The sequence below is a fragment of the Drosophila teissieri genome, chromosome 2R (genome assembly GCF_016746235.2).
Source record: "Drosophila teissieri strain GT53w chromosome 2R, Prin_Dtei_1.1, whole genome shotgun sequence".
In the NCBI taxonomy this organism is placed as follows: Eukaryota; Metazoa; Arthropoda; class Insecta; order Diptera; family Drosophilidae; genus Drosophila; species Drosophila teissieri.
In genome coordinates, this window is record NC_053030.1 from 22,528,796 (window position 1) to 22,551,058 (window position 22,263).

At 47.6% G+C, this 22,263-nt stretch overlaps 10 protein-coding genes across 11 annotated transcripts; 6 read left to right on the forward strand and 4 right to left on the reverse strand.

The window, feature by feature from the left end:
- Positions 1 to 86: 86 nt before the first annotated feature.
- On the forward strand, positions 87 to 1,716 carry LOC122614616 (xyloside xylosyltransferase 1). The gene has a single exon (XM_043789225.1). The coding sequence runs from the start codon at positions 253 to 255 to the stop codon at positions 1,681 to 1,683; it is 1,431 nt and encodes a 476-aa protein (XP_043645160.1). The 5' UTR covers positions 87 to 252; the 3' UTR covers positions 1,684 to 1,716.
- Positions 1,717 to 1,961: 245 nt separating this feature from the next.
- LOC122614619 (adenylate kinase) lies at positions 1,962 to 3,559 on the forward strand. Its single transcript, XM_043789230.1, has 4 exons — positions 1,962 to 2,152; positions 2,626 to 2,862; positions 2,926 to 3,093; positions 3,154 to 3,559. Exons 1-4 carry the CDS (start codon positions 2,051 to 2,053, stop codon positions 3,367 to 3,369), a joined length of 723 nt encoding a protein of 240 aa, XP_043645165.1. The 5' UTR covers positions 1,962 to 2,050; the 3' UTR covers positions 3,370 to 3,559.
- A 607-nt stretch (positions 3,560 to 4,166) lies between these two features.
- On the forward strand, positions 4,167 to 5,216 carry LOC122614622 (ejaculatory bulb-specific protein 3). Its single transcript, XM_043789233.1, has 2 exons — positions 4,167 to 4,324; positions 4,705 to 5,216. Exon 2 carries the CDS (start codon positions 4,716 to 4,718, stop codon positions 5,094 to 5,096), a length of 381 nt encoding a protein of 126 aa, XP_043645168.1. The 5' UTR covers positions 4,167 to 4,324; positions 4,705 to 4,715; the 3' UTR covers positions 5,097 to 5,216.
- Positions 5,217 to 5,630: 414 nt separating this feature from the next.
- LOC122614624 (probable protein BRICK1-B) lies at positions 5,631 to 6,605 on the reverse strand. Its single transcript, XM_043789234.1, has 2 exons — positions 6,420 to 6,605; positions 5,631 to 5,809 (listed from the first exon to the last, which is right to left on the reverse strand). Exons 1-2 carry the CDS (start codon positions 6,538 to 6,540, stop codon positions 5,700 to 5,702), a joined length of 231 nt encoding a protein of 76 aa, XP_043645169.1. The 5' UTR covers positions 6,541 to 6,605; the 3' UTR covers positions 5,631 to 5,699.
- A 559-nt stretch (positions 6,606 to 7,164) lies between these two features.
- Positions 7,165 to 8,476, forward strand: LOC122614618. Its single transcript, XM_043789229.1, has one exon. The coding sequence runs from the start codon at positions 7,230 to 7,232 to the stop codon at positions 8,331 to 8,333; it is 1,104 nt and encodes a 367-aa protein (XP_043645164.1). The 5' UTR covers positions 7,165 to 7,229; the 3' UTR covers positions 8,334 to 8,476.
- A 17-nt stretch (positions 8,477 to 8,493) lies between these two features.
- Positions 8,494 to 9,025, reverse strand: LOC122614621 (allergen Tha p 1). The gene is made up of 2 exons (XM_043789232.1): positions 8,795 to 9,025; positions 8,494 to 8,692 (listed from the first exon to the last, which is right to left on the reverse strand). Exons 1-2 carry the CDS (start codon positions 8,988 to 8,990, stop codon positions 8,550 to 8,552), a joined length of 339 nt encoding a protein of 112 aa, XP_043645167.1. The 5' UTR covers positions 8,991 to 9,025; the 3' UTR covers positions 8,494 to 8,549.
- A 469-nt stretch (positions 9,026 to 9,494) lies between these two features.
- On the reverse strand, positions 9,495 to 11,878 carry LOC122614615 (LIM domain-binding protein 2). Of its 2 annotated transcripts, none has more exons than XM_043789224.1 (2): positions 11,861 to 11,878; positions 9,495 to 11,368 (listed from the first exon to the last, which is right to left on the reverse strand). In XM_043789224.1, the coding sequence occupies exon 2, from the start codon at positions 11,331 to 11,333 to the stop codon at positions 9,600 to 9,602; it is 1,734 nt and encodes a 577-aa protein (XP_043645159.1). In that variant the 5' UTR covers positions 11,334 to 11,368; positions 11,861 to 11,878; the 3' UTR covers positions 9,495 to 9,599. The 2 variants fall into 2 exon arrangements, with proteins under 2 accessions (XP_043645159.1, XP_043645158.1); XM_043789223.1 differs by lacking the exon at positions 11,861 to 11,878 and adding an exon at positions 11,615 to 11,766.
- Positions 11,879 to 12,035: 157 nt separating this feature from the next.
- On the forward strand, positions 12,036 to 14,513 carry LOC122614614 (inner nuclear membrane protein Man1). Its single transcript, XM_043789222.1, has 2 exons — positions 12,036 to 12,230; positions 12,491 to 14,513. Exon 2 carries the CDS (start codon positions 12,501 to 12,503, stop codon positions 14,451 to 14,453), a length of 1,953 nt encoding a protein of 650 aa, XP_043645157.1. The 5' UTR covers positions 12,036 to 12,230; positions 12,491 to 12,500; the 3' UTR covers positions 14,454 to 14,513.
- Positions 14,466 to 15,530, reverse strand: LOC122614620 (CCR4-NOT transcription complex subunit 11). Its single transcript, XM_043789231.1, has 4 exons — positions 15,198 to 15,530; positions 14,992 to 15,131; positions 14,767 to 14,932; positions 14,466 to 14,709 (listed from the first exon to the last, which is right to left on the reverse strand). The coding sequence occupies exons 1-4, from the start codon at positions 15,441 to 15,443 to the stop codon at positions 14,578 to 14,580; spliced, it is 684 nt and encodes a 227-aa protein (XP_043645166.1). The 5' UTR covers positions 15,444 to 15,530; the 3' UTR covers positions 14,466 to 14,577.
- A 236-nt stretch (positions 15,531 to 15,766) lies between these two features.
- On the forward strand, positions 15,767 to 22,256 carry LOC122612531 (integrator complex subunit 1). The gene is made up of 3 exons (XM_043786215.1): positions 15,767 to 17,194; positions 17,256 to 18,235; positions 18,290 to 22,256. Exons 1-3 carry the CDS (start codon positions 15,877 to 15,879, stop codon positions 22,151 to 22,153), a joined length of 6,162 nt encoding a protein of 2,053 aa, XP_043642150.1. The 5' UTR covers positions 15,767 to 15,876; the 3' UTR covers positions 22,154 to 22,256.
- The last annotated feature ends 7 nt before the right edge of the window (positions 22,257 to 22,263 follow it).

Below are 22,263 nucleotides of genomic sequence, written 5' to 3' on the forward strand. Positions count from 1 at the left end.
CCCGTAGTGGGTCTAAAATGTTGACCCAAAAAGTGGGGAGCGTTCGATAGGTTTGGCAATTTCCGGATTCTTAATAACGGTCTCACTGCCCCCAAAAGACTTGCATTGATTTTTACGCCGTGCTCGCTTTATCGATCTAGTTTAATTAAGTTCATAGCCGTCAAAAATGTTCTGTGCGCTTCTGCTCGTCTGCTCAGAGTTTCCGTTTAGTGTTTTCTAACGTTGGGCTCCGTATGGGATATATGTTCGTTGATGCTGACGTACTTGGTGCTTGGTTGCAATAGGTGCTCCTCCGCTGATTTCGAAATGGCCAAGAACAGCTTTAAGACTTTAATCAGCCAGAAACACAAAACGTTTCCGGCGGACCTCAATATGTACGGAATGAAGTGTAAATCGCAGCTGCTGGAGGATCAGGAGAACGTGACCCTGATCATCAATCGGCGGAACTCAATCCGCCAAAAGCCAAAAAGTTGGGCTTGGACCCTGCTGCGTTGCAGGTGGCAAAAGAAGCTAGTTCTCTTGTTAATATTTATTTGTGTGTGCGTTCTGATTGTTTTCGCCAACACGCATCTCTTGGTTCGCGGCAACATCCTCTCGGCCTTCCTCTCAAACCGGCTCACTAAGCACTCGCACGCGGAGAAGCAGGAGGCGAGATATCCCGACATCCAGGCCACCACCCCGGCCGTTCCCCCGGTGCTGAGGCCAACGCACTACCTGCTCAACTACTCCGCCACCCAGCTGGAGCTGGGTTCGCACCTGAACGGCCTATCCTCGGACTACAACATATTCGTCATCTACACCCGGGAGAACTACCACCTGAACCTCAAGTTCGACCTGTTCGCCCACAGCTTGCTGAAGCACACCAGTGCCCAGTTGCACCTGCACGTGATCACGGACAGTGAGAGCCAGCCCTCGGTGCTGGAGATTCTTCAGCGGCAGATCCGGCGGTTCCGGCGGACGGTAATATACACCATATACGACGTGAAGGTCTGCTCCAGCATCATACAGGACATAGCCGCCAAGTTGTCCCCGTACTTCAGCTCAGCCCCGAACTCGTACTACAGCGACTCCCTCTTTTTCCTGTCCCTCGGCCTACACAGGATCGCCGACCAGAGCCTGAACAGAGCCATTCTGCTAGATTGTGATATAGTCTTCCGATCCGATGTCCGACTGCTGTTCAACGAGTTCGACAACTTTCTGCCACACCAGCTTTACGGACTGGCGCCGGAACTGACCCCCGTCTATCGCCACATCCTTTACCGCTACCGCGTGCGCTATCCGAAGACCAGCTTCGGAAATCCCTACTATCCGATCAACAACGAAGGGGGCAACCAACACAGCCGTGTCCACCACGGTTATCCTGGCCTGAACTCCGGCGTGGTCCTGCTGCTCCTCAACCGCATCCGGAACTCAAAGTCCTACCTGGAGAAGCTGACCCACACGGAGGTGCACACCCTAGTCGCCAAGTACTCCTTCAAGGGCCACCTCGGCGACCAGGACTTCTTCACCCTGCTGGGATACGAGTACCCAAACTTGATCTACAGACTGGACTGCATTTGGAACCGCCAGCTGTGCACCTGGTGGAAGGATCACGGATACTCACAGATATTCGACGCTTATTTCCGGTGCGAGGGCAATATTAAAATGTACCATGGCAACTGTAATACGCGAATTCCAGAATAAATAAAATTGTTATAGGAATATTAAATAAATTAACTGAAAAGGTTTTTTATTGGCGGTATAATGAGATGTGGGTATAGAGGATTGCAGATAAACAATAAATACATTTTCATATAAAAAAGCAGAAAAACCAACCCTACTACCAATATATTAATAGCTATTTTTCAAATATTCAAGCGATGTAACAATGTTATCGATAGGCGAGAAGCAAGAGAGTGAGAACACGCCGATTTCGTGGTCAAATGCGCACAGGGTGCTTCGTGTGAGTGATTTCGCCTAGCGTTTCTTATCTTTAACCTTCATTTCTGGCTCCGTTTAGCTATGAATTAGGAGCAGACCCGAAAATTCAGTCGAGCATATACAGTTAACGATGGCGCCGAATGCAGCAGTACCAGTGGAGCGATATGAGCCCCAGAACATCGGGATCAACGCTATTCTCCTGGGGCCACCGGGCTCCGGCAAAGGAACGCAGGTGGGTTCAAAGTTACATAATGATGTGTTATTGGTGACACGGACGCCATATAGTCTATAAATAAATACAACGTGTTCAAGTGCGCGGCTTTTGTTTGCAAATATGCCATGAAACTAGTTAATTCTTTTGAAAAAGAATTAAAACTAGTGAAGTTATATAAGACGATGTGTACATGGAAATTTAGATGTATGTATCCATGTACTAAATATGTACATATGCGTCAAATGGTGTCTTTCTCTTGACCCTGAACCAAATCAAAACCTTGGCGAGATGTGGCGAATTAAGTGGGACAATTTTAAGCAATCAAGTGGGTATTATGCAGACCATCTATTAAAAGCCTACCAGAACATTCCCGGCCACAAGAAATGCATCTTATCTAGCCGATCGTTAATTGCTTACCTTCCGATGTGGTGCCAAATTGATTAGCTTCAACTAACTGAAACTTATCAATGTTTTTAATTATGCCATTTCAGGCTCCCCTGCTGAAGGAGAAGTTCTGCGTGTGCCACCTGTCCACTGGCGACATGCTGCGTGCGGAGATTTCATCCGGCTCCAAACTGGGAGCCGAGTTGAAGAAGGTCATGGATGCCGGCAAACTGGTCTCCGACGAACTGGTCGTTGACATGATCGACTCCAACCTGGATAAGCCCGAGTGCAAGAACGGATTCCTCCTCGATGGATTCCCCAGAACTGTCGTTCAAGCTGAGAAGGTAGTCGCACGCGTTTAGCACTTTGTACTCTAGGGTCTGACCCGTTCGATGTATTCTTTCCAGCTCGACACATTGCTGGACAAGAGGAAAACCAACTTGGATGCCGTCATTGAGTTTGCCATCGACGACAGTCTGTTGGTGAGGCGCATCACTGGCCGCTTGATCCACCAGGCCAGCGGGCGTTCGTATCACGAAGAGTTTGCCCCTCCAAAGAAGCCAATGACGGACGATGTAAGTATCTCTATAGGACACTCTCCAAGAACTTTAAATAAAATAACTGCGTACTTGCAGGTCACTGGAGAGCCCCTAATCCGTCGCAGCGATGACAACGCCGAGGCTCTGAAGAAGCGACTGGAAGCATATCACAAGCAGACAAAGCCACTGGTCGATTACTACGGCCTGAGGGGTCTGCACTTCAAGGTCGACGCCGCCAAGAAGTCCAGCGACGTCTTCTCCACCATCGACTCTATATTCCAAAACAAGCGTCCTGCCCAGATTCAGTTATGATTTGTTCCTGCGCAATGATCAACTACTGATAACTGCCTCCTGACAATTTATTTTGAGACACACAACGTTTAAGCCTAAAGTTAAAGTTGCATCCGGGAATCCTGAACAGACGAAATTACCTTTGCAGGTCGACTACTTTCCTTGTACAGATTTCTAAAATGTATAAGTGTTTGTTACTTTTTACATTTCACTATTTGTAACTACAATACAACTTAATAAAAAAAAAAAAACTAAATTTTACTAAACATGACTGCATTAAACGGGGCACCGTTCAAATGAGGGATGACTTTCGGTCAACAACATCAAGTTTAAACATCCCACAATTGTTTTCCGGTTAGCTTCTGGAATACGATACGTCTGACTCAGTTTAGAATCGAGGTTTTAGCGTGTGATGGAAAGTCACTAATTGTTCGGAGAACTATTATTGCAATCAAGTTCAAAACGTCAGTCGAAGGGTCATTTAGCGCGATCTCAAGTGTAATAAATGAGAAATTTGCTAATGGAAATCGTTAACGAGATCGTCAAATTTGGTAAACAAATAACATTTTATCAAGTTTGCCCGTAAATCGTGGTTGCGAATCCCTTACAGACCGACTTTCGATCGCCGTTTAGTACTCAGACGTCACCTGGCTAATGGTATTGTAAAATTAAGTGTGTATAACTATCGCACATATATTATATAAATTAATAACGACGATTGACTAATCACTGGGTTGACTTTTCAGCAATAGCGATTTGCGCTTCAAAGTCTAAAGTGTGTGCAATCCTATATGGATACGAGCTGAGCCCGAACACAGGCTCACAGCGCTGTGTGTGTTACACTTGAAGTTCAATCCCAGGTAAAAAGTGGGCCCAGGTATAAAAGCCCACTTCATAGAAACATTTCTCAGTTAGTTCCAGCAGCTGAATTGCTTCACATCTACCCGCTCCGAGTCGCCATAAGTCGAGCTCCATTGTAAGACCGCCGTTCATAGTTTTTGGAGCCGATCGGTTCGGGTGGCTGGTGGTATTCCACACACTCATGGACGAAGCCAGACGGGCAACCAGTTTCATTGTGTGCAAACAGTGACATCTTTTCAGCCAACGAATGTGTTTCAGATACGCATACAAAGTGGGCTTGCTATGCATTAATTTGCATACATATCTGATATGTCCCATAGACACATTTTGCGAATGCAGTCGCTTAGTAGCTAGTTAAAATATTTCCATCGCCCAATAAAATCCCCCGCTCACAAAACTGGTTGCCCGACCGACAGACCCACTAAGCCACAAACGTATACGAAGTCGCCGAAAAGTGCTGATTAATCATACATACTTACCCCAATTCGCCCACAGCAAACTCCACAATGAAGATGATAATTGCGCTCTTCGTCCTTGGACTGGTGCTGGTCGCCGCCGAAGATAAGTACACCACCAAGTACGACAACATCGATGTGGACGAGATCCTGAAGTCGGACCGCCTCTTCGGAAACTACTTCAAGTGCCTGGTGGACACCGGAAAGTGCACGCCCGAGGGCCGCGAGCTGAAGAAGTCCCTGCCCGATGCCCTGAAGACGGAGTGCAGCAAGTGCAGCGAGAGGCAGCGCCAGAACACCGACAAGGTCATCCGCTACATCATCGACAACAAGCCCGAGGAGTGGAAGCAGCTGCAGGCCAAGTTCGATCCTGAGGAGATCTACATCAAGCGCTACCGCGCCACCGCCGAGTCCTCCGGAATCAAGGTGTAACTGCGATCCCAGTTCAGGAAGCAATTTGTTATGTGCACTGTTAATTAGGTCTACGTCTATCTGTTCATCAAAATTATGTCTACGATCGTGCTCCGAATAAAGAGATTTGTTTTTTACTTACACCTGCGTAGTATATCGTTTTCGAAGGGGGATTTACCAGGTTTCAATTGACTTTGACAAACGTAGCACTTTAGTCTAGTGTCTTGCTACTATAATGATGATTAATCTAAGAACAATTAAGGTCTTAGAAAAAACATTCACAAGATTACGACTGGACCCTAATAAGAGACTTATAAATGGCGTACGATTTGCATTAACATTGACAGAAAAGGCAGCTACGTTGGTTGGCAAAAACATCGCGTGCTTGTCTTGGTTCTGAGTTATTACTTATATTATTACTTATTCTTAAAAGGGGCAATGAATCGAATCCAATGGCCGCAAGTAACTCAACCATGAAAACCGTCCTTCAAAGAACGAACAATGTACAGCGAATTATTAATGTCAGGGCAAATTCACATCGTGAATCAAAAGAAATTAAATATTATATCAGTATTTTAATTACTTATAAATGTACAAAGCTTAGTGTAAGGTTGTGGGCAGCGTTTACGTTAATGTTTCCCCCTGGGCGACACACGCCTCCAGATAATCTATGCGCCGCTCCAGGATCGTTAGTTTTTCGTTCAGCACCGCCAGACGCGAGCGACAGGACATATCTGAAAGGGAATGGTAGGACATAAAATAAAGAACATTATACTTAAATTATATTAGGGAAAATTTAAAATTATACCCATTTAGATTGCTATACAGATTCTAGTAAGATTATTCTTGTTTTGAGCGATACTTTATATATATATTTGCATTTACAACCTACAAAGTTTGTCTATAAAGTTGGCTGCTGTAGGAAAAATTAGGCCGCATTTGCATGACTTGCCGAACCCAACTACCTCGCACTCTTTGGCTTATCATTTATCACAGTATTTAGCGTGCTTTAAATTATTCATAGAAGAGCCGAGAGAGCATACCCAAATTAAGTGACTAATACGGGTAGAGATAAACCCCGACTTCTCGTTTTGAGCCCTATCCAAGATACATATCCGTATCCGTATGTAGATACATATATTGTTATTCATACATACTAATCGCAGCAACCAATGTTTGTTTCTATTGACTTAAGACTCGAGTAAATAAAGTCAGTGTCACTGATTAATATTTGTTAGCAATATTATTTATGCGTTCACCCACACCACCAATCCCAGTGTGAATAAAACTCGCACACACACACACATGCGAGGGAATTGGGTGCTTCGTGAGCAGATCGCTTACCGAAAGAGTTCAGAAAGTCAGTGATTCGCTTTATGCTGGCAGTTATCACTTCGATATATTCCCTGTTCGCCCAGTCCTGGTGGATTTGCTTTTGGATCGCCTCTCTGTGAGCCCCACTCATCTTTATTTATCCTTATTGTTTCTGTTCGTTTTAATTGTGTTTATCTAGAGAGGAGAGATGAGATGGGCCGGGACATTTATCGACGTATATTTGGCACTATCGATAATGTCACAGTATTACTCTGTTCACCAACAATCGTTTATTCTCCTCGGTGATTCTCTAAGATAAAAAGATAATCAGCTAATTCTTACTCTACCAATTTAATTCTTTAATTCTTAATATACCTCCAATTAATGTACAAAACATGATCAAAATAATCTTGACATATCAACAATTAGAGGTAAGTAACATAAGGCGACAATACAACACTCGTTTTACAACACTCCCTAAGCTCTTTCATGTTGAGCAGTACTACTATTTAAATATTGGGCGGGAAAGCGCAAGAAAAGAAAGTATTTTAATATTTGTTCGCCAACAATAACGGGTAAATATGAATAATGAAATAAATATATATATATTTCCTTTTGCTTTATTTTGTATATAACGTGGGTTTTATGGGGTGTTTAATTGTTAGAAAGAAATAACGGCAAGCCAGCAAAGTATGTACCCATTTTGCGTTCCGATTCCGCTTGTGCCAATCGGAACGTACCGAACGAAACGATAGCTATTGATGCCACTCACGCACACACACACAAACATAAACTAGGTGGCCCCGTAAACTACAGTGTTTTTCATTTGGTAAACAAAAAATGGACTTTATCGACGACTTCATCGAGGAATACAAAAGCAATCCATGCTTGTGGAAGGCGGACTCGGCGGACTTCCGGAACCGCAGCCGCCGGCAGGAGGCTTACGCGAAGCTCATCGAGGTGGCCACCAAGCACGGCGAGATGTACAATGTGGAGCGAACAAAGCAAAAGATAAACAATCTGCGCTGTGCATTTCGTCATCAGCTGAGGAAGTACAACGAGGTCAAGAAAAAGGGCGAGAAGTATGAGCCCTACTGCCCCAAGCGCCGCTACTTCGAGTCCCTAATGTTCCTGAAGGACGAGGAGATCCCCGCCGACAAGAAGTGCAAACGCGAACAGTCGTCGGTCTGCCTGGAGAGCTCCGTGCAGCTAGTGGCGCCAGAGAACTGTGATGAGTTCTCCGACGCCGAGAGCCTGTCCAAGCCTCCGAAGTCGTCGGTAGATCCGAGCAAGCTGTCACCCAACAACAGCGCCAACGAATTCTGTGCCAACATCTTCGAGGAGGCCACCGCCGCCGTTGACCCCGTTATCAGTATTAAGACAGTCAACAACACCAACAGCCATGCAAGTGGCGCTACCATCAAAGAAGTCGAAATCGTGGTGCCTGCTAACAACAGGATGCTGTCCGCCCGCAGAAAATCCGTGCCCGACGCCATAAAGTCTCCGCCCGGCGACTCCGAATCGCCGCAGTCCAAGCGCATTGGCGCCCAGAACCAGACTAAACTGATCAGTAATCTGAGCCCGATCTTGAAAACCAATCACATCATTCGAAAAAGGTCCTCCTCGGTCTCGTCGCAGATTTCGGAGGACAACGAGCCGCCGCCAGGTAAATTCCGGGCGGACATTTCCACCATTGACTTTGAGCGTCTCTTTTCGCTGGCCCTGAAGAGTGCTGACAGCCAGCTGGACGACCACTTCTCCAACTTTGGAAAAATTATCGCCCACAAGCTTCGCTCAATGGACGGAACACAGGCTATATATGCGGAAAAGATCATCGCCGATGTGCTGTATCAGGGCCAGATGAAAATGCTGTCCTCACTGAGTATACACCAGTTTATGGCCATGGACAATACAACAGTTTACCTAGAGAGCCACAGTAAATGATGGCCTGGCTTCTTTAAAGACGTACTTTTAGAGTTTATGTAATAATAAGATGTAAAGAGACAGTCATATGTACAAAGCCATGTTTTATTTAAAGAAGGGATTTCTTTCAGCCGCCTAATCCTTAGAAAGTCCCCTAAGCTACAAAACCAAATGCTAGGAATGATGTCGAGACTAGTTTATTATATTCGATGCATGAGAATAACATTTAAATGCCACTTAGGCACTGTCGTACTTTCTTAGAAGCATTGCCCAAACGTCCGGGTATCTAGTTTGAAGAAATGTGGTCAGCTTTTGCGCTTTTTGAGCCTGTTGAGGCGAGCAGTTCCTGCATTTCCTGGTTATAACTTCTGGCAGGGCAGCTGTAAGTACGAAATACAAAATTATTACATGGATGTTTTTGACTCTTTACAAGCATAAGACTTTAGAATGTGTTGTATCGGAACTATGACTATGTTTATTACCTTTAAGTTGAAGGCCCAGTTGGTCGCATTCGCTTTTGCCCAGGATGCACATAATCTGGCGGCTGACCACCACCTGGTTGTTCAGCAGCTTGTTTATGTTTCTCTCATCTGCTTGGACGCTCGATGAAATGAGAATGATAAGAAAAATAAAATTAACGACCAAAGAAAGCACTCGGTTTTTATTGAGAAATAGCATCCTTCCTGAACGCGCGACGGTATAGTATAACTGAATATGGAGCAGAAACTGTGTATCTGTATCCCGCAGATATTCGTGCATGCGCAAAGGAGCTGGACTTGGCAAAATCACGGTAAGGGTAAGGATTTGTAAGCAATGGGATTCTAATCCGAATATCTGATGAGATGCCACGTACCACACGTCAATCTGCTGTAAATGATAGCATTCCTTGATACTCCGTCTCTGCATTCTGGTTTGATAGAGGCATCTGAAATATGTCTAAATCATTCTTGTACCCAATTTGTAAGACAGCACCTGCTGTTCCATGCGATAAGAAGGTAAATAAAGAGCTTTCAATGTTTTTGCGTTGTGCTTAAAAGTTATGTTTTACTAAAACAACACATTAAGTACTTTGCAAGGCAGTCAAGACAAGAACAGAAGTATCCTACGGTTTAATTATATAATAGATAGTGTATAGAGTAGACGACTTAAAGTACAATTATATAGATTTAATATGTATGTATGTCTTATATACATTTCCTAAAACTTGAAAGCTTTATTTAAATATTTTTACATGCAAGTATGAAAATACATTTGACAATATAGCGAAATATTATGTTTTATTAAGTTCTATTGCGATACAATGGGGCTCTTTTTATCTATGTCAGATATATTCGCGTTATTCTGCGGGGCAGCTCCGTTCCCAGGGCTGGCCGGGATGGCTCCCGCCCGGTCGATGCTCCACGGATTCGAGCCGGAGATGGGCGAGTCGGCGTGTCCGAAGCCGGTGTGATTATCGTGCTCCACGGCATTGGTTCCGTCGTATTGCGTGTTTTCTAGCCGGGTGATCAGCCGCTCGTCCTCCTCACCGAACTCACCGCCCATCAGCGTCGGTTCGCCCACCACCATCACGTCCTGGGAGGAGAGGGAGAAACTGGGACCGGAGGGGGAACGCTTCTGGTTCGTCACAGGCGGTGTGTTCGAGTTATTGCCACCACCCGAGTTGGAGCCCTTCCGTTTGCGCCTCTTATTTGGTGGTCGTTGCGGATCCTTCTTGCCGGGCGGAGCCACCATGCGCTGCCACTTTTGGAACAACGTTGTCTTTAGACAGTCGCGCGGACTCAGGGCGTACGCCTTGTGCCGCGACATCAGCTCCTGCATCGGCTCGAGTATGACGCAGAGGCGCAGATAGTTGAGGGTGGAGTTGGTAATGCCAGCCCGCGTGATGTTCTTGGTTATTTGATCTAGCAGCATTGGGTCAGGCGGCAGACTGGTGCCGATCACGGACCTTGGAATGAGCTCGCGGTGTCCCTTGATGGTCATGTGCCATGACTTGATGCGCATGTAGTCGTCGTACATGAACTCCAAGATCAGTCTTGCGTCGGCGCAGACTTTTGTGAAGAAGGGCTTGCCGTGCTGCGTGATCACCGTGCACTGGTCACAGTCCAACGTGATGGATGTGTTGTGGAACGACTCCTTGGCATGCTTCAGCTGAAAGTACAGATCCGAAACGCCGCCCTCGTATATGCTGCGGAAGAAGCGCGGGATGAGCGTGCGCCCGATGGTGTACCGCTTCGGTCCGTCCTCCAGGCAAAACAGAATGGTCAGCCGGGCGTCGTCCTCGAAGAACTCCGTGGTAAACGAGTCCCACCAGCAGTTATCGCTCTCTTCGTTGCGCTGCTGCAGCCGCTTGTTCAGCTCAAAGACGCGGTGTTCCGTATGGCTGAAGTAGGAATTGTGCCGCCTGAAGCCCTGGTCGATGCGTTCCATCTGTTGCGGCCCTCCCATCATCGGATGGTTGCCACCGTGGCCGAATGGTGACGCCGGCGGCATCGGATTGAACTGCCCGCCAACGCCAAAGACTGTGGGCGATGAGAAGTGTCCGGCCTGTCCGCTGTTAAACGGAGTGCCCGAACTGGCCGGCCTGCTGAACTGGCCGAGTCCAGAGGAAGGCGAGCCGAAGGGCCCGCCAACTGGACCATTAAAATTGCCCGCCGTCGCCGACTGCGGGTAGTTGCCGGGAATGTTCTGCGCACCAACAGGTCCGGGTGTCGATGAGCCCGAGGGAGCAGGTGAGGAGGTATACTGAGGTGTGTTCGAGCCAGGCTGGTTGGAGTTCTGGAACACGATGGACTGGTTGCCGGCTGGCGAGGATTGGCCGGCGGGCGGATACGGATTCCCGCCCGAGTTGTACGGCAGACCGCCCTGCGCGAAACCGCTCTGGTTGCTTCCGTCCGGATTGAGGACCGCCGAGTTGGACGCGGGCAGCATTGATCCGCCCTCGTTGACCGCCTTCCAGCTGCCGTCGTCAATGTTCGCTTGAGAAGTCATCGTATTGCCAGCGTTCAAACCCCTACGATTCATGCCTGTGGTCGGTTCTATCGGGCATTCGCGTCGGCCTGTGGATGGAGAGGAATCCATTAGTTTAAACCCATTATTATTTCGTTTCGGCGTTTCGGGTTCGGTATATTTTTATGGTGCCCATGCGTATGTGTATGCACTTGTCTGTATGTCGTACTGCATTTACAAAATATGTGTGTACACACACACACTTTTCACGGCCCGTTCGCATTCGAAATGGAAAACGCTGCGGAGGGCCGCATCGCCCGGATTTCAGTGTAGGTAGGCTGCTCTCGTATACGCACCTTGCAAAAGGCATACAATATTTTAATTCTTAAAGCACAAACACATATAAATGTATCTACAATTTAAGAAAACTGATTGGCCTCCACCGATAGTTTTGCCATCGCTTTCCAAATAGCAGATTTCGATACGTGAGAACGCAAGCGTGGGTTTGTCCCGCATTTGGAACGAGCGGGAGGAAGGCCTATCGCCTTGAGGATTATTATGTTCTTAAACCAATATTTTGTATTGTGTTAAATAAAACTAACGCTCCAATACTGTTTGTCATAGTTTGTTTGTAGTTTTTAAATACGGCAATAGCACCATAATCGCAATGTACATCAAATGTAATTTATACCCTCTAAATATGTAATTAATTGTAAAAAACCTATCGATATGTCTTGGCGACTCTATCCTATTCCATTTCCATTCCGTTTCACATTATCCCACGCCGCACCCTTGACTTAATAATTTAGTATGTGCCGTGCCGTAAAAATTTGTAATCAAAATATGGTTGTAAGACTGTTGCTTTAACGTCGGTAGTTTATTTTATATTTATGTAATTTCGGCCTGTGACATTGCAAACCCATGGTGTGGTGCGAAAGTGTTGGACTTTTATATATTAGAGTACTTGTTTAGGTATGTTATTTATAAACTGAAACTATTTCGCACATTTTCCCGTGTCAGTTGAATTGTAAACATACTTTTCGTAATTTATAAATCAGCCCTAACCGGAAACTTATTGGCTAACAGCCACCGAAACCCGAAAACCCTATGCTTATTTTCAAGGGCTTGTGAAAATGTGCTTTGCTATGCAGTTATATATGCACATTCCTGTGTATGCATATTTGTGCTGCAGTGTGCGTTTCCTACACTCTAAAAAAGTTTTTTATTTGCAGAGCGAGAAAAATGTCAACCGAGAGCTTGAACAGTTTGAGCGACAAGGAGCTGCATAGAAAGCTAATCCAGAGCGGCTTCCCCAGCACTCCGGTGACGGAAACAACGAGAGCGGTTCTCATCGAAAAGTTGAGAAAGCACACCCGCGCCGACAAGCTGAAAAAGAGAAGCAACAAGTACGTTCTGTACTCCAAGGAGCAGCAAGAGTCGCCTCCATTTCCACAGTACCACCAGTACCACGCCCCCCAACCGCCCCAGAACTATGCCAATGGCCTTGACAACAATAACGACTTGGACCTCACCGGAGGCTCCTCAGCTTTCAATCGCAGCTTCGATGAGAACGACTCGAGCCCGCTTCAGTTGTCCGCCTCTAAGATGTACGCCCCACCACCGGTTGTGGCTTCCAATTACGATGGGGACTGCTCACCCCACAGCTTGGGGCTCAATGGCAAATACCGGCCGCCATGCTCTATGCCGTACGCCATAGACACGTCAAATAACTATGGGAAACCGAGCGGAAAAGCTAAGCTATCCGATGGAGGCGTGGTAAATAGACTGCTCAGCTTTCGGGACACCACAATCCAGCGGAAGTTCAACTATCCCACTGGCCAGGCGTCGAGAATCCCGCCTAGGAACGAAAGGCTTACTCGATTCGCTTTGTCGGACCTTAAATCCTTCATCAAGAATCCGGACATCAGGCCCTATGTAATACCACGAGTGCTGATTTCGCTGTTCTTAATATTTTTGACAATAATCACAGTCCTCTATGTGGGCAAGAGGTTCGAGCAGAGTCCCATCGATAAGACCGCTCTGAAGTATACATTATGTAACCCCAACGATGTGCAAGTGATCAGCGAAAGGGTGAATTGCATAGCAAAAGATTCGCTAAGGGGTGCGCTGGATCTGAGCGAGGAGCTTTTTAAGCATCTAAACGAGCGAGCCAGGCTCCATCACTGCAAAGATGACAGTTTGTCGCCTGCTTTGGAAATGGGAGAGTTTGTAAAGGAAATGGTCAGCAACCCAAAAACTCACAGGGGAAATCTGCACAGTAACTTGATGGCTGCCAAATATCTGATTACCGAGAATCCGCAGTGGAGCATCCAAGTGGTCGATTCATCAAAGCACGTTGGACAGACCTTGCACTTCGAACTTTCTGAACCCAATCTGCCGCTCAAATGCATTGTGTTGAAGAAAATAACCCGATTTTTCACCGTAATCGGTACGCTTCTCTTGATAGTCGCTGGATTTCTCATCGTATACATTGCGGTGGTAATTTATCGTGTTAAACAGAAGGAAGCCCTGCTGGCGGTCGACCAGTTCCAAAAGGACATAATCAACGAGCTAATTTACTTAAGCTCCCAGTCCGAGAGTCCCGAGGTTATCATAAACCAGCTGCAGGAGAAGTTTCTGCCGGCCAAGAAGCGCTCAAAGCACATGTCTTCTTGGAACAAGGCGCTCAAGCAGCTGGAGAAAAACGATAGCCGTGTGCTCTTTGGAATGGTGAATCGTGACGGGAAGGCAATGCGCACAATTGCGTGGAACAGGAACGTTGACAAAAAGGATGTCGGCCTGGTTAAGAAGTGGCAGAGTCCCGCCTTCGACAACTCGAACAAGATAGCCAACCCACCGACTCCCTGCCTCAAGATTAGGCACATGTTCGACTCCTCAGAAGTGGATCAGGCCAACCTGAAGCAGTCCATCGTTGAGTCGATCATCGAGAAGGTTGGGTCGCGCTGCAAGATCTGCGATGTCCAGCTGGACGTCCAGTCCTGCTGCGTGTACATCCGCTGCGCTAGCGAGGAGGACGCCGGCACGATTCACAACGAGATCAACGGCTGGTGGTTCGACAAGCGCCTGATTTCGATTAAATTCTTAAGACTGGAACGCTACCTGAGCCGTTTCCCCAAGCCCTCGGCCGAGCCACTTTACTTTCACACCAACGAGGCAGCCAAAACTCACTCATAAAACACACAACTCTACATTAGATACTTAAGTTATTAAATGCGAATTTGTTTTACATGTACATCTGGCGTTGTCCCTTTTAATTGGTTAATTATGAACTAGTTTAAACTTAAAAAGCTGCTAAACCCTACTTTGCTAGGGAATTGGACGATAGAGCACTCTCCCCTGTTTCCAAGTGTTTAATAAGCCGGTACAAGGCAGCAGCTTCCTTGATTTTGCTAAAACCCACGCAGAAGGCTTCGATTTCAATGAACAGTTCCTGAAAAATATCAGTCTAGTTACTAAGTACAATCACAGAAATGGTAGTAGAGCATACCCTAACATTCACAATCTTGTTCCTAATCAAGGACTGGAGAAATACGCAAACCAGTCGCACCAGACGAGACTGCATGTACTTGTCCTTGACTGTTTCGCAAGTGGAGATGCAATTGCTGATGTACAGGTGGATAAACTCAGTGGGCAAGGGTCCGGAGGTGGTTAGTCTAGAACAAGAGCTTAAGCACGTTAAAAAAGACTTAAATACTCTGTTTTGGATTCGTACCGGTTGACCACCTCCATGGAGTGAAGTGTTATGTCCATGTTAACCAGTACGTTGAAGTATTCAGTTATGTCAGAGGTCGTCATCAGTCGTAGCAGAATCTCGATGGAGATCAGAGGATTGTTTTCCACGAGCAGAGGTAGCTGAGGTGGAGAAATAAAGGATGCACGGTTATAAGACATATATCGAGGAATGCCTTCGAGTCTTACCTTGTCCGGAGTCAGTCCATATTGGCGCGCAATGTCCGTGTTCTGCTTGAGCAGATCGTCGAAGAGGATGTGCTGATTCTGCAGACTGAGTGGCTGGAGGAAAGCCTGCTCGATGAGGTGCTTTGTGTTGGGGGTAACGTAGTTGGATTTGTCGTAGATGATCTCCACCTTGTCGCTGTTCGACTGGTTTATCCAGAGGAGCTCGTCCTCGAAGTCCATTAGGGGCGGGGCGATGGACAGGAACATGGTAGTTCGCTGATTTTAATTTAAAATTACCAGACTTTATGTTTGCCACAAAATTTTGTAAACAGTTTTAGTGTGACCTTGCTGGAAGGTTCTTAAAAACGATCTGCACATTAAAATAAAACAATTGAAAAACAATGTATTCAAATGTGTGCTTATGGGTGTTGCATACACACTTGCCAAAAAATAAGAAATTAAAATATAAAAGCGGTTTTATGTTTTATATTTAAGCATGTTTCTAAACTTCCATCGTTCCCAATCAACGGAATGGCACCGACGCCTCTATGCGTTAGCCGCCGAAACCAAGCACATGCAGTCTGGCCACACTGCAACTGTTGCACGGTTGTAAATCGCAAAGCAAAATAAAATGCGCCGCGCTTGAATTATCCATCTTTATGGACAGAAAATAACTTCATTTGCGAACAGAGTACACTAAATGGATCGCGGGAAAGGAAGCGGATCCAACCGATCGCAGAAGAAGGTTCCGCTGGGCGGAGAACTCTTTGCGCTTGGTAAGAGCGTACGCGATGACTCCAAGTCAAAGATCCTGCCCATTAAGGGCATGTCCTCGTCGGACCGCAAGCGGGAAGCCTCCTCCGCACTCGCCAGCTCGAGCAAGCGGTTCCGGGGTAACCTCAAGGATGCGGGCGCCCCAGACATCTCCACTGGCAGCAGTCAATGCGAGACCTGGGAGCAGTTCGCCGTCGATTGCGATCTGGAGACCGTGGTTGGGACCATATACGCGGCCTTGGAGCAAAATGACAGCGAGACTGTGGGCCGCCTCGTTTGCGGCGTCATAAAGCAGACATCGACGAGCTCCTCGCGCTCCAAGGTGGACAACATTGCAATGCTGGCCCTTATCTACGTGGCCAAGCTGCAGCCTAGTATATTCTGCACGGACATAGTGGCCTGCGCGCTGATATCCTTCCTGCGGCGGGAGGCCAACGTGAAAATGCGGTACAACACCAACCTGCACATCCTATTTGCCAATCTGCTGACCCGTGGCTTTATGGAGATTTCCCAGTGGCCGGAGGTACTGCTCCGCATCTACATTGACGATGCGGTTAATGAGCGCTACTGGGCGGACAATGAACTATGTGCTCCGCTAGTGAAGAACATATGCGCTGCTTTTAAAACCCGCACTCCACACATTAGTCTTCTCCGCTGGGATGTGAGCACGGCCCTGCCTTCTGGGCAAGCACACAGGGACAGCATGACCGTGGATGACGATTCTGGTGACAATTCCACACAGAGCTTGGATGCAAGCCCCTTAAATACCGAATCGGAACCAGTTTCCGACGCCATGTGCACTACTAAATCCAGATTTAGCGATGCTGTGGTGCAGAAGCATGTCAGCGACGCCATTCGCGATCAGCTCAACAAGCGACAGCAGCAGGATAACTACACCAGGAACTTCCTAAAGTTCCTGTGCACCACTTCCGGGATTGCAGAGGTACGATGTCTGAGCATTTCCCGCTTGGAGTTGTGGATCCACAACGGGAAACTGGTCAAGTTCGCCCAGCAACTGCTCTCGTACATCTGCTTTAACATCAAGGGACGCAACACGCAGGACAACGAAGTGCTTTTGGTCCTGGTGAAGATGCGGCTCAAAACCAAGCCCCTAATAAACCACTACATGTCCTGCTTGAAGGAGATGATATTTCTGCAGCCGGAAATCTTGAGTACAGTAATGAAACTGGTCGTGCAAAATGAGCTATCAAACACCAGGAATCCAAACAATATGGGGATGCTGGGTGAGTGAAAGAAACTCTTTCTAACATTACGATATTAATTAATTATTTATAAATTTGCCAGCCACAATGTTTCAAACATCTGCTGATCAGTCAGCTGCAAATCTGGCTGAGATCTACCAGGAATTTTTACTTCAGCGGGATGATTGCCTGCGCACCCTGCGCGTTTTCTTAAGGGAGCTGGTGCGGATGCTGCGCTTCGATGTGAACCTGGTCAAGTTTTGCAAGACCTTTCTGAGTGAGCGAGAAGATCTGACACCGCAAATCGAAATGTTTGAGTTTAAGGAGCGAATCTTTAACTCCATGGTGGACATTGTGTGTCTCTGCATGTTTCTGTCGGCCACGCCACAAGCCAGGGAAGCCAGTCTGTCCCTCAAAACAAATCGGGACACCAAAAACAACCATGCTCTGCTCAAGCTGTACAATCAGATGTCGCAGATTCAACTGGACACAGTTTCGTGGATGTACGAAACCGTGCCCACGGTCTTCAAGATTCCGGCAGCGGAATATCACCAGGCGCTGCACAAGCTGCTACTGCTGGACAGTCCGGAGCAGTATTCGCGCTGCGATCAGTGGCCTTCAGAGCCAGAGCGAGGCGCTATCCTGAGGATTATCTCTGAGACGCCGATTCACGAGGAGACGCTGCTGCGAATCATATTGATTGGCATCACCAAGGATATTCCCTTCTCTATCGCAAACACCTTTGATGTTCTGCTGCTAGTCATAAAGCGAGTTTCCGGAATGAAGGCCACCAATATTCCCGCTGTGCAGGCCAACAAATTCGACATCATCGACTTCCTGTTCAGCATGTCGGAATACCATCATCCGGAGAACATTCGGTTGCCTTCCGATTACGAGCCACCAAAGCTGGCCATAATTGCATTTTACTGGAAGGCGTGGCTTATTTTGCTCATGATATCCGCACACAATCCCTCCTCGTTTGGAGCCTTTTGCTGGGATCACTATCCCACGATGAAGATGATGATGGAAATTTGTATAACGAATCAGTTTAACAACTCAGCGGCCACCAAGGATGAGCTGCAGGTGCGTGTTTAATTATATAAACAAGTTGATGGTGCTAAAGTAAAGATTTTTCAGATCATAACCATGGAAAGGGATCACATTCTGCAGTTCGAGACGTACTTGGCTGCCCAAACATCACCGCATGCCGTTATCACCGAGGAAACTGCGATTCTGATCACTCAGCTCATGCTGATGGATCCGATGGGCACTCCGCGCAAAGTGCCGTCCATGGTGTTGGATCAGCTAAAGTTCCTTAATCAGACCTACAAGCTGGGCCACTTGTTCTGTCGCTGCCGCAAGCCGGACTTGCTGCTGGACATAATTCAGCGGCAGGGCACCACGCAATCCATGCCCTGGCTTTCTGACTTGGTGCAGAACAGCGAGGGCGATTTCAGCCATCTTCCAGTGCAATGCCTGTGCGAGTTTCTGCTCTTCAATGCGCACATCATCAACGAGGAGAATAGCCGCGATGCCGAATTGGTCAATTTCCTGCGAAACTTGATATTTGACGGGAATCTCAGCCACCAAATCGTTTGCGAGCTGTTGGACTACATATTTAGACGCTTGTCGTCCACCGTTAAACAATCTCGAGTCGCTGCTCTTTCGGGTCTAAAGATAATCTTCAGGCACTCCGGTGACTTTGAAAACGAATGGCTCTTGAAGTCACTCCAGCAAATTCCCCACTTCTTCGAGGTCAAACCCTTCATCATTCCCCAACTGCGGGCTGCCTGCCAGGTGGAGAATTGCCCGGAACTGATTATGGCCTACATTCAGTTCATTACTGCACACACGCTTAACGATCCGGTGAACGAAATGCTGGATCATGTCATCGATATGGCGCAGCTGATTGTAGAGCGCAGCACAATGTTTCAGCACATTATAATTTCCCAGGAGGACTACGATTATGTGCCCGACGAGAACCGCATTCAGACACTGAAATGCCTCTTTGTCATGTTCAACAACTATATAATTAAGCTGAGGGAGTACCACGAACCGTACGAGTGGACCGAGTATCCGGACCTGCTGATGGTTCAGTTTGATGATGGAGTACAGCTGCCGCTCCACATTAACATCATCCACGCCTTTATTATCCTGCTCACATATTCCAACAGCAACATGCCCGAATCGATACCCATTTTGGACTATTGGTTTCCGCCCGGACGACCAGCGCCTGTGGCCTTTCTGCCCAGCATGCCGCAGGAGCAGGTCCAACTGCTGCCCGACTGGCTGAAGCTGAAGATGATACGCTCATCGGTGGACAGATTAATTGAGGCTGCTCTCAACGACTTAACGCCTGATCAGATTGTGCTCTTTGTGCAAAACTTTGGTACGCCGGTCAACTCGATGTCCAAGCTGCTGGCAATGCTGGACACCGCTGTGCTGGAGCAGTTTGATCTGGTGAAGAATGCCATACTGAACAAGGCCTATCTGGCTCAGCTAATTGAGATTCAGCAGGCGCGGGGTGCAAAGAATGGGCACTACACCGTGCAGGCACTTGATCTGCATTCCCACTCGCAGACAGTGCCAGATCTGCCCAAGATCAGTGTGGTCATTCAGGAGACCGTGGAAATCGGTGATTACGATTCCTCAGATTCGGATAGCAGTCCCACTAACTTCCTGGCCACCAAGGAGGTGGCCCAAACAATTCTCACGCAGCCCGACCAATTGACTGAGTCGAGAAGTGACTGCCGATCCTTGATTCAAAAACTGTTGGACATGCTAGCAAACCCGCACAGCAATAGAGCGGATGTGGTTACCGCCATAACAGAGGTGCTAGCCGTGGGCTGCAATGTCACAATGAGCCGGCACGCCTGCACATTTTTAAGGACCTTCTTCAGCTGCATGCTACACAGCGACAAATACCATATATTAGAGAACGCTCTGCAAAAGAACTTTAGTGTGTTCAAGCACTCATTCGCCGACTCCAGTCTGCTGCAGAAATCCGAACTCTATCATGAGAGCTTGGTGTTCATGCTGAGGAACTCGCGCGAGATTTATGTGCAGCAGTTCAAGGCGAATACCGCCTTAGTGGCAAGAAAGCGGATCGTCAGGGGGATCGTCCAAAGCTTCGATCAGACCAAGGACTGCAAGACTGTGGCTAAGTCTAAGAGCGACCAGCTCTTCCACAACGGGCTCTTCATCGACTGGCTGTCCGAAATGGATCCCGAGATTGTTTCTACACAGCTGATGAAGGAGCGCTTTCTGTTCTCAAAGTCCTGCAGCGAGTTTAGGTTCTATCTGCTGTCCCTGATCAACCACCAAACCAACTGGGACACGATCGAAAGGATTGCCGAGTACTTGTTCAAGAATTTCCATGAAGATTACGACTACGCCACCGTCCTCAACTATTTCGAGGCACTGACCACCAATCCGAAGCTGTGGAAGGGCCGCGAGAAGTACATGTCAAAGAACGTACGGCCGGATGCCTTCTTTATGCTGAGAACCTCTGAACTCGAGCCGTTTTCCCACTTTATCCTGCACGAAGGTCTATCTGAGGTCAAGCTGGACAGCAAAAACTATGATTTTAAACTCTGCTCGCGAATGAATCTACTGTTTAAGCTTACGGAGAAGCGACGAGACCTCATGGTCAAGGTGATGGAGCACGTGGAGAACAGTTCGGTGTCCGACTACTTGAAACTGCAGGTCCTCCAGCAGATGTACATCATGTATCCGCGCATCAAGTTCCTGAAGCCGAGCAAAACCGGCGAGCAGGCGTACAAATTGCAGAATCTGAAGGGCTGTCAGGCCGACAAGGTGTCCAACAATCTAATCACCTGCTTGGGTAGCCTGGTTGGTAAAAAGGACTTTGAAACCCTGTCAACGGAAACCGAGCTGCTCCTCCGCAAGCTGGCTGCCTCCCACCCGCTGCTATTCCTTCGCCAGCTGGGCGTGCTGTCGTCCATTATGCAGGGTCGGGCCCAGCTCAGCATGAAGGCCCTGCGCGAGGAGCACCACTTCCACCGATTCGTACAGATCCTGAGGACTCTGGAGCTGCTGCAACCAACCATCTTCGAGGAGGCGTACAAGAACGAAATCCAAAACACGTTGTCGTGCTACTTCAATTTCTTTAAGCACCACAGCAACGTTAAGGAGGCCTGCCAAATGCTGAATAAGTTTGTGCAGATGCTCCAGGCCTACATCAACTATAATCCCTCAAGTGCTCTGCTCTTCATCGAACAGTACGTGGGCATCCTAAAAGAACTGGCTGCAAAATACACCTCACTGGGCAAACTCCAGGTTTTAGTCCAGGCCGTTGCCCTGCTGCAGCACAAGTCGCACTCGGCCACGGAGTTGGACGACGAGGAGGTTAAGTACGAGTACGATCTGGATGAGCATTTCGATGTAAAGCCAACAGTCAGCAAGCCCGTGGTAGTTGAGGAACCAATAGAAGTGATTCCGCAAACACCCATCGATGCGAGCAGTAGTAGGGGTCCTTTATCGGTTCTTACCCTGGGCTCGTACAGTCGATCGAACTACACGGACATATCGCCGCACTTCCTCGATCTGGTCAAGATCATTAAGCAGGCCAACACGGAGGATGTGGTCTTGGGTCCAATGCAGGAGCTGGAGTGCCTAACTTCCAAGAGATTTGTATTCATCAACGAGCTGTTCGAACGACTGCTCAACCTTATTTTCTCACCGAGTGCTCAGATTCGATCCATCGCCTTCATCATTCTGATCAGACATCTCAAGCACAATCCCGGCAACTCGGACATCAACCTGTGCACCCTGAACGCCTACATTCAGTGCCTGCGGGACGAGAACTCCTCGGTGGCAGCGACGGCCATCGACAATCTGCCGGAGATGTCGGTGCTGCTGCAGGAACACGCAATCGACATCCTATCGGTGGCCTTCTCGCTGGGCTTGAAGTCGTGTCTGAACACTGGCCACCAGATTCGCAAGGTTCTCCAGACTCTAGTTATTCAGCATGGCTATTAAGCATTTGGTTTATAAGTTAGAGGCGTCATCGTATGTATATTGTAATCTTAGCTTGTAATAATAAAGTGTATCCTGCGGTACGAGATTTTTACCACATTGGAAACGCGACT

Excerpts from the sequence above, each read along its gene's own strand:
- LOC122614616 (XM_043789225.1), top strand. The coding sequence starts at position 253 with ATGCTGACGTACTTGGTGCTTGGTTGCAATAGGTGCTCCTCCGCTGAT.
- LOC122614619 (XM_043789230.1), top strand. The coding sequence starts at position 2,051 with ATGGCGCCGAATGCAGCAGTACCAGTGGAGCGATATGAGCCCCAGAAC. Across the intron at positions 2,153-2,625 it reads GCTCCGGCAAAGGAACGCAG|GCTCCCCTGCTGAAGGAGAA; the intron begins GTGGGTTCAAAG and ends ATGCCATTTCAG. Across the intron at positions 2,863-2,925 it reads CTGTCGTTCAAGCTGAGAAG|CTCGACACATTGCTGGACAA; the intron begins GTAGTCGCACGC and ends TATTCTTTCCAG.
- LOC122614622 (XM_043789233.1), top strand. The coding sequence starts at position 4,716 with ATGAAGATGATAATTGCGCTCTTCGTCCTTGGACTGGTGCTGGTCGCC.
- LOC122614624 (XM_043789234.1), bottom strand. The coding sequence starts at position 6,540 with ATGAGTGGGGCTCACAGAGAGGCGATCCAAAAGCAAATCCACCAGGAC. Across the intron at positions 5,810-6,419 it reads TGACTTTCTGAACTCTTTCG|ATATGTCCTGTCGCTCGCGT; the intron begins GTAAGCGATCTG and ends ATTCCCTTTCAG.
- LOC122614618 (XM_043789229.1), top strand. The coding sequence starts at position 7,230 with ATGGACTTTATCGACGACTTCATCGAGGAATACAAAAGCAATCCATGC.
- LOC122614621 (XM_043789232.1), bottom strand. The coding sequence starts at position 8,990 with ATGCTATTTCTCAATAAAAACCGAGTGCTTTCTTTGGTCGTTAATTTT. Across the intron at positions 8,693-8,794 it reads ACTGGGCCTTCAACTTAAAG|CTGCCCTGCCAGAAGTTATA; the intron begins GTAATAAACATA and ends TCGTACTTACAG.
- LOC122614615 (XM_043789224.1), bottom strand. The coding sequence starts at position 11,333 with ATGAATCGTAGGGGTTTGAACGCTGGCAATACGATGACTTCTCAAGCG.
- LOC122614614 (XM_043789222.1), top strand. The coding sequence starts at position 12,501 with ATGTCAACCGAGAGCTTGAACAGTTTGAGCGACAAGGAGCTGCATAGA.
- LOC122614620 (XM_043789231.1), bottom strand. The coding sequence starts at position 15,443 with ATGTTCCTGTCCATCGCCCCGCCCCTAATGGACTTCGAGGACGAGCTC. Across the intron at positions 14,933-14,991 it reads TCCATGGAGGTGGTCAACCG|ACTAACCACCTCCGGACCCT; the intron begins GTACGAATCCAA and ends CTCTTGTTCTAG. Across the intron at positions 14,710-14,766 it reads ACAAGATTGTGAATGTTAGG|GAACTGTTCATTGAAATCGA; the intron begins GTATGCTCTACT and ends GATATTTTTCAG.
- LOC122612531 (XM_043786215.1), top strand. The coding sequence starts at position 15,877 with ATGGATCGCGGGAAAGGAAGCGGATCCAACCGATCGCAGAAGAAGGTT. Across the intron at positions 17,195-17,255 it reads AAACAATATGGGGATGCTGG|CCACAATGTTTCAAACATCT; the intron begins GTGAGTGAAAGA and ends TAAATTTGCCAG. Across the intron at positions 18,236-18,289 it reads CCACCAAGGATGAGCTGCAG|ATCATAACCATGGAAAGGGA; the intron begins GTGCGTGTTTAA and ends AAGATTTTTCAG.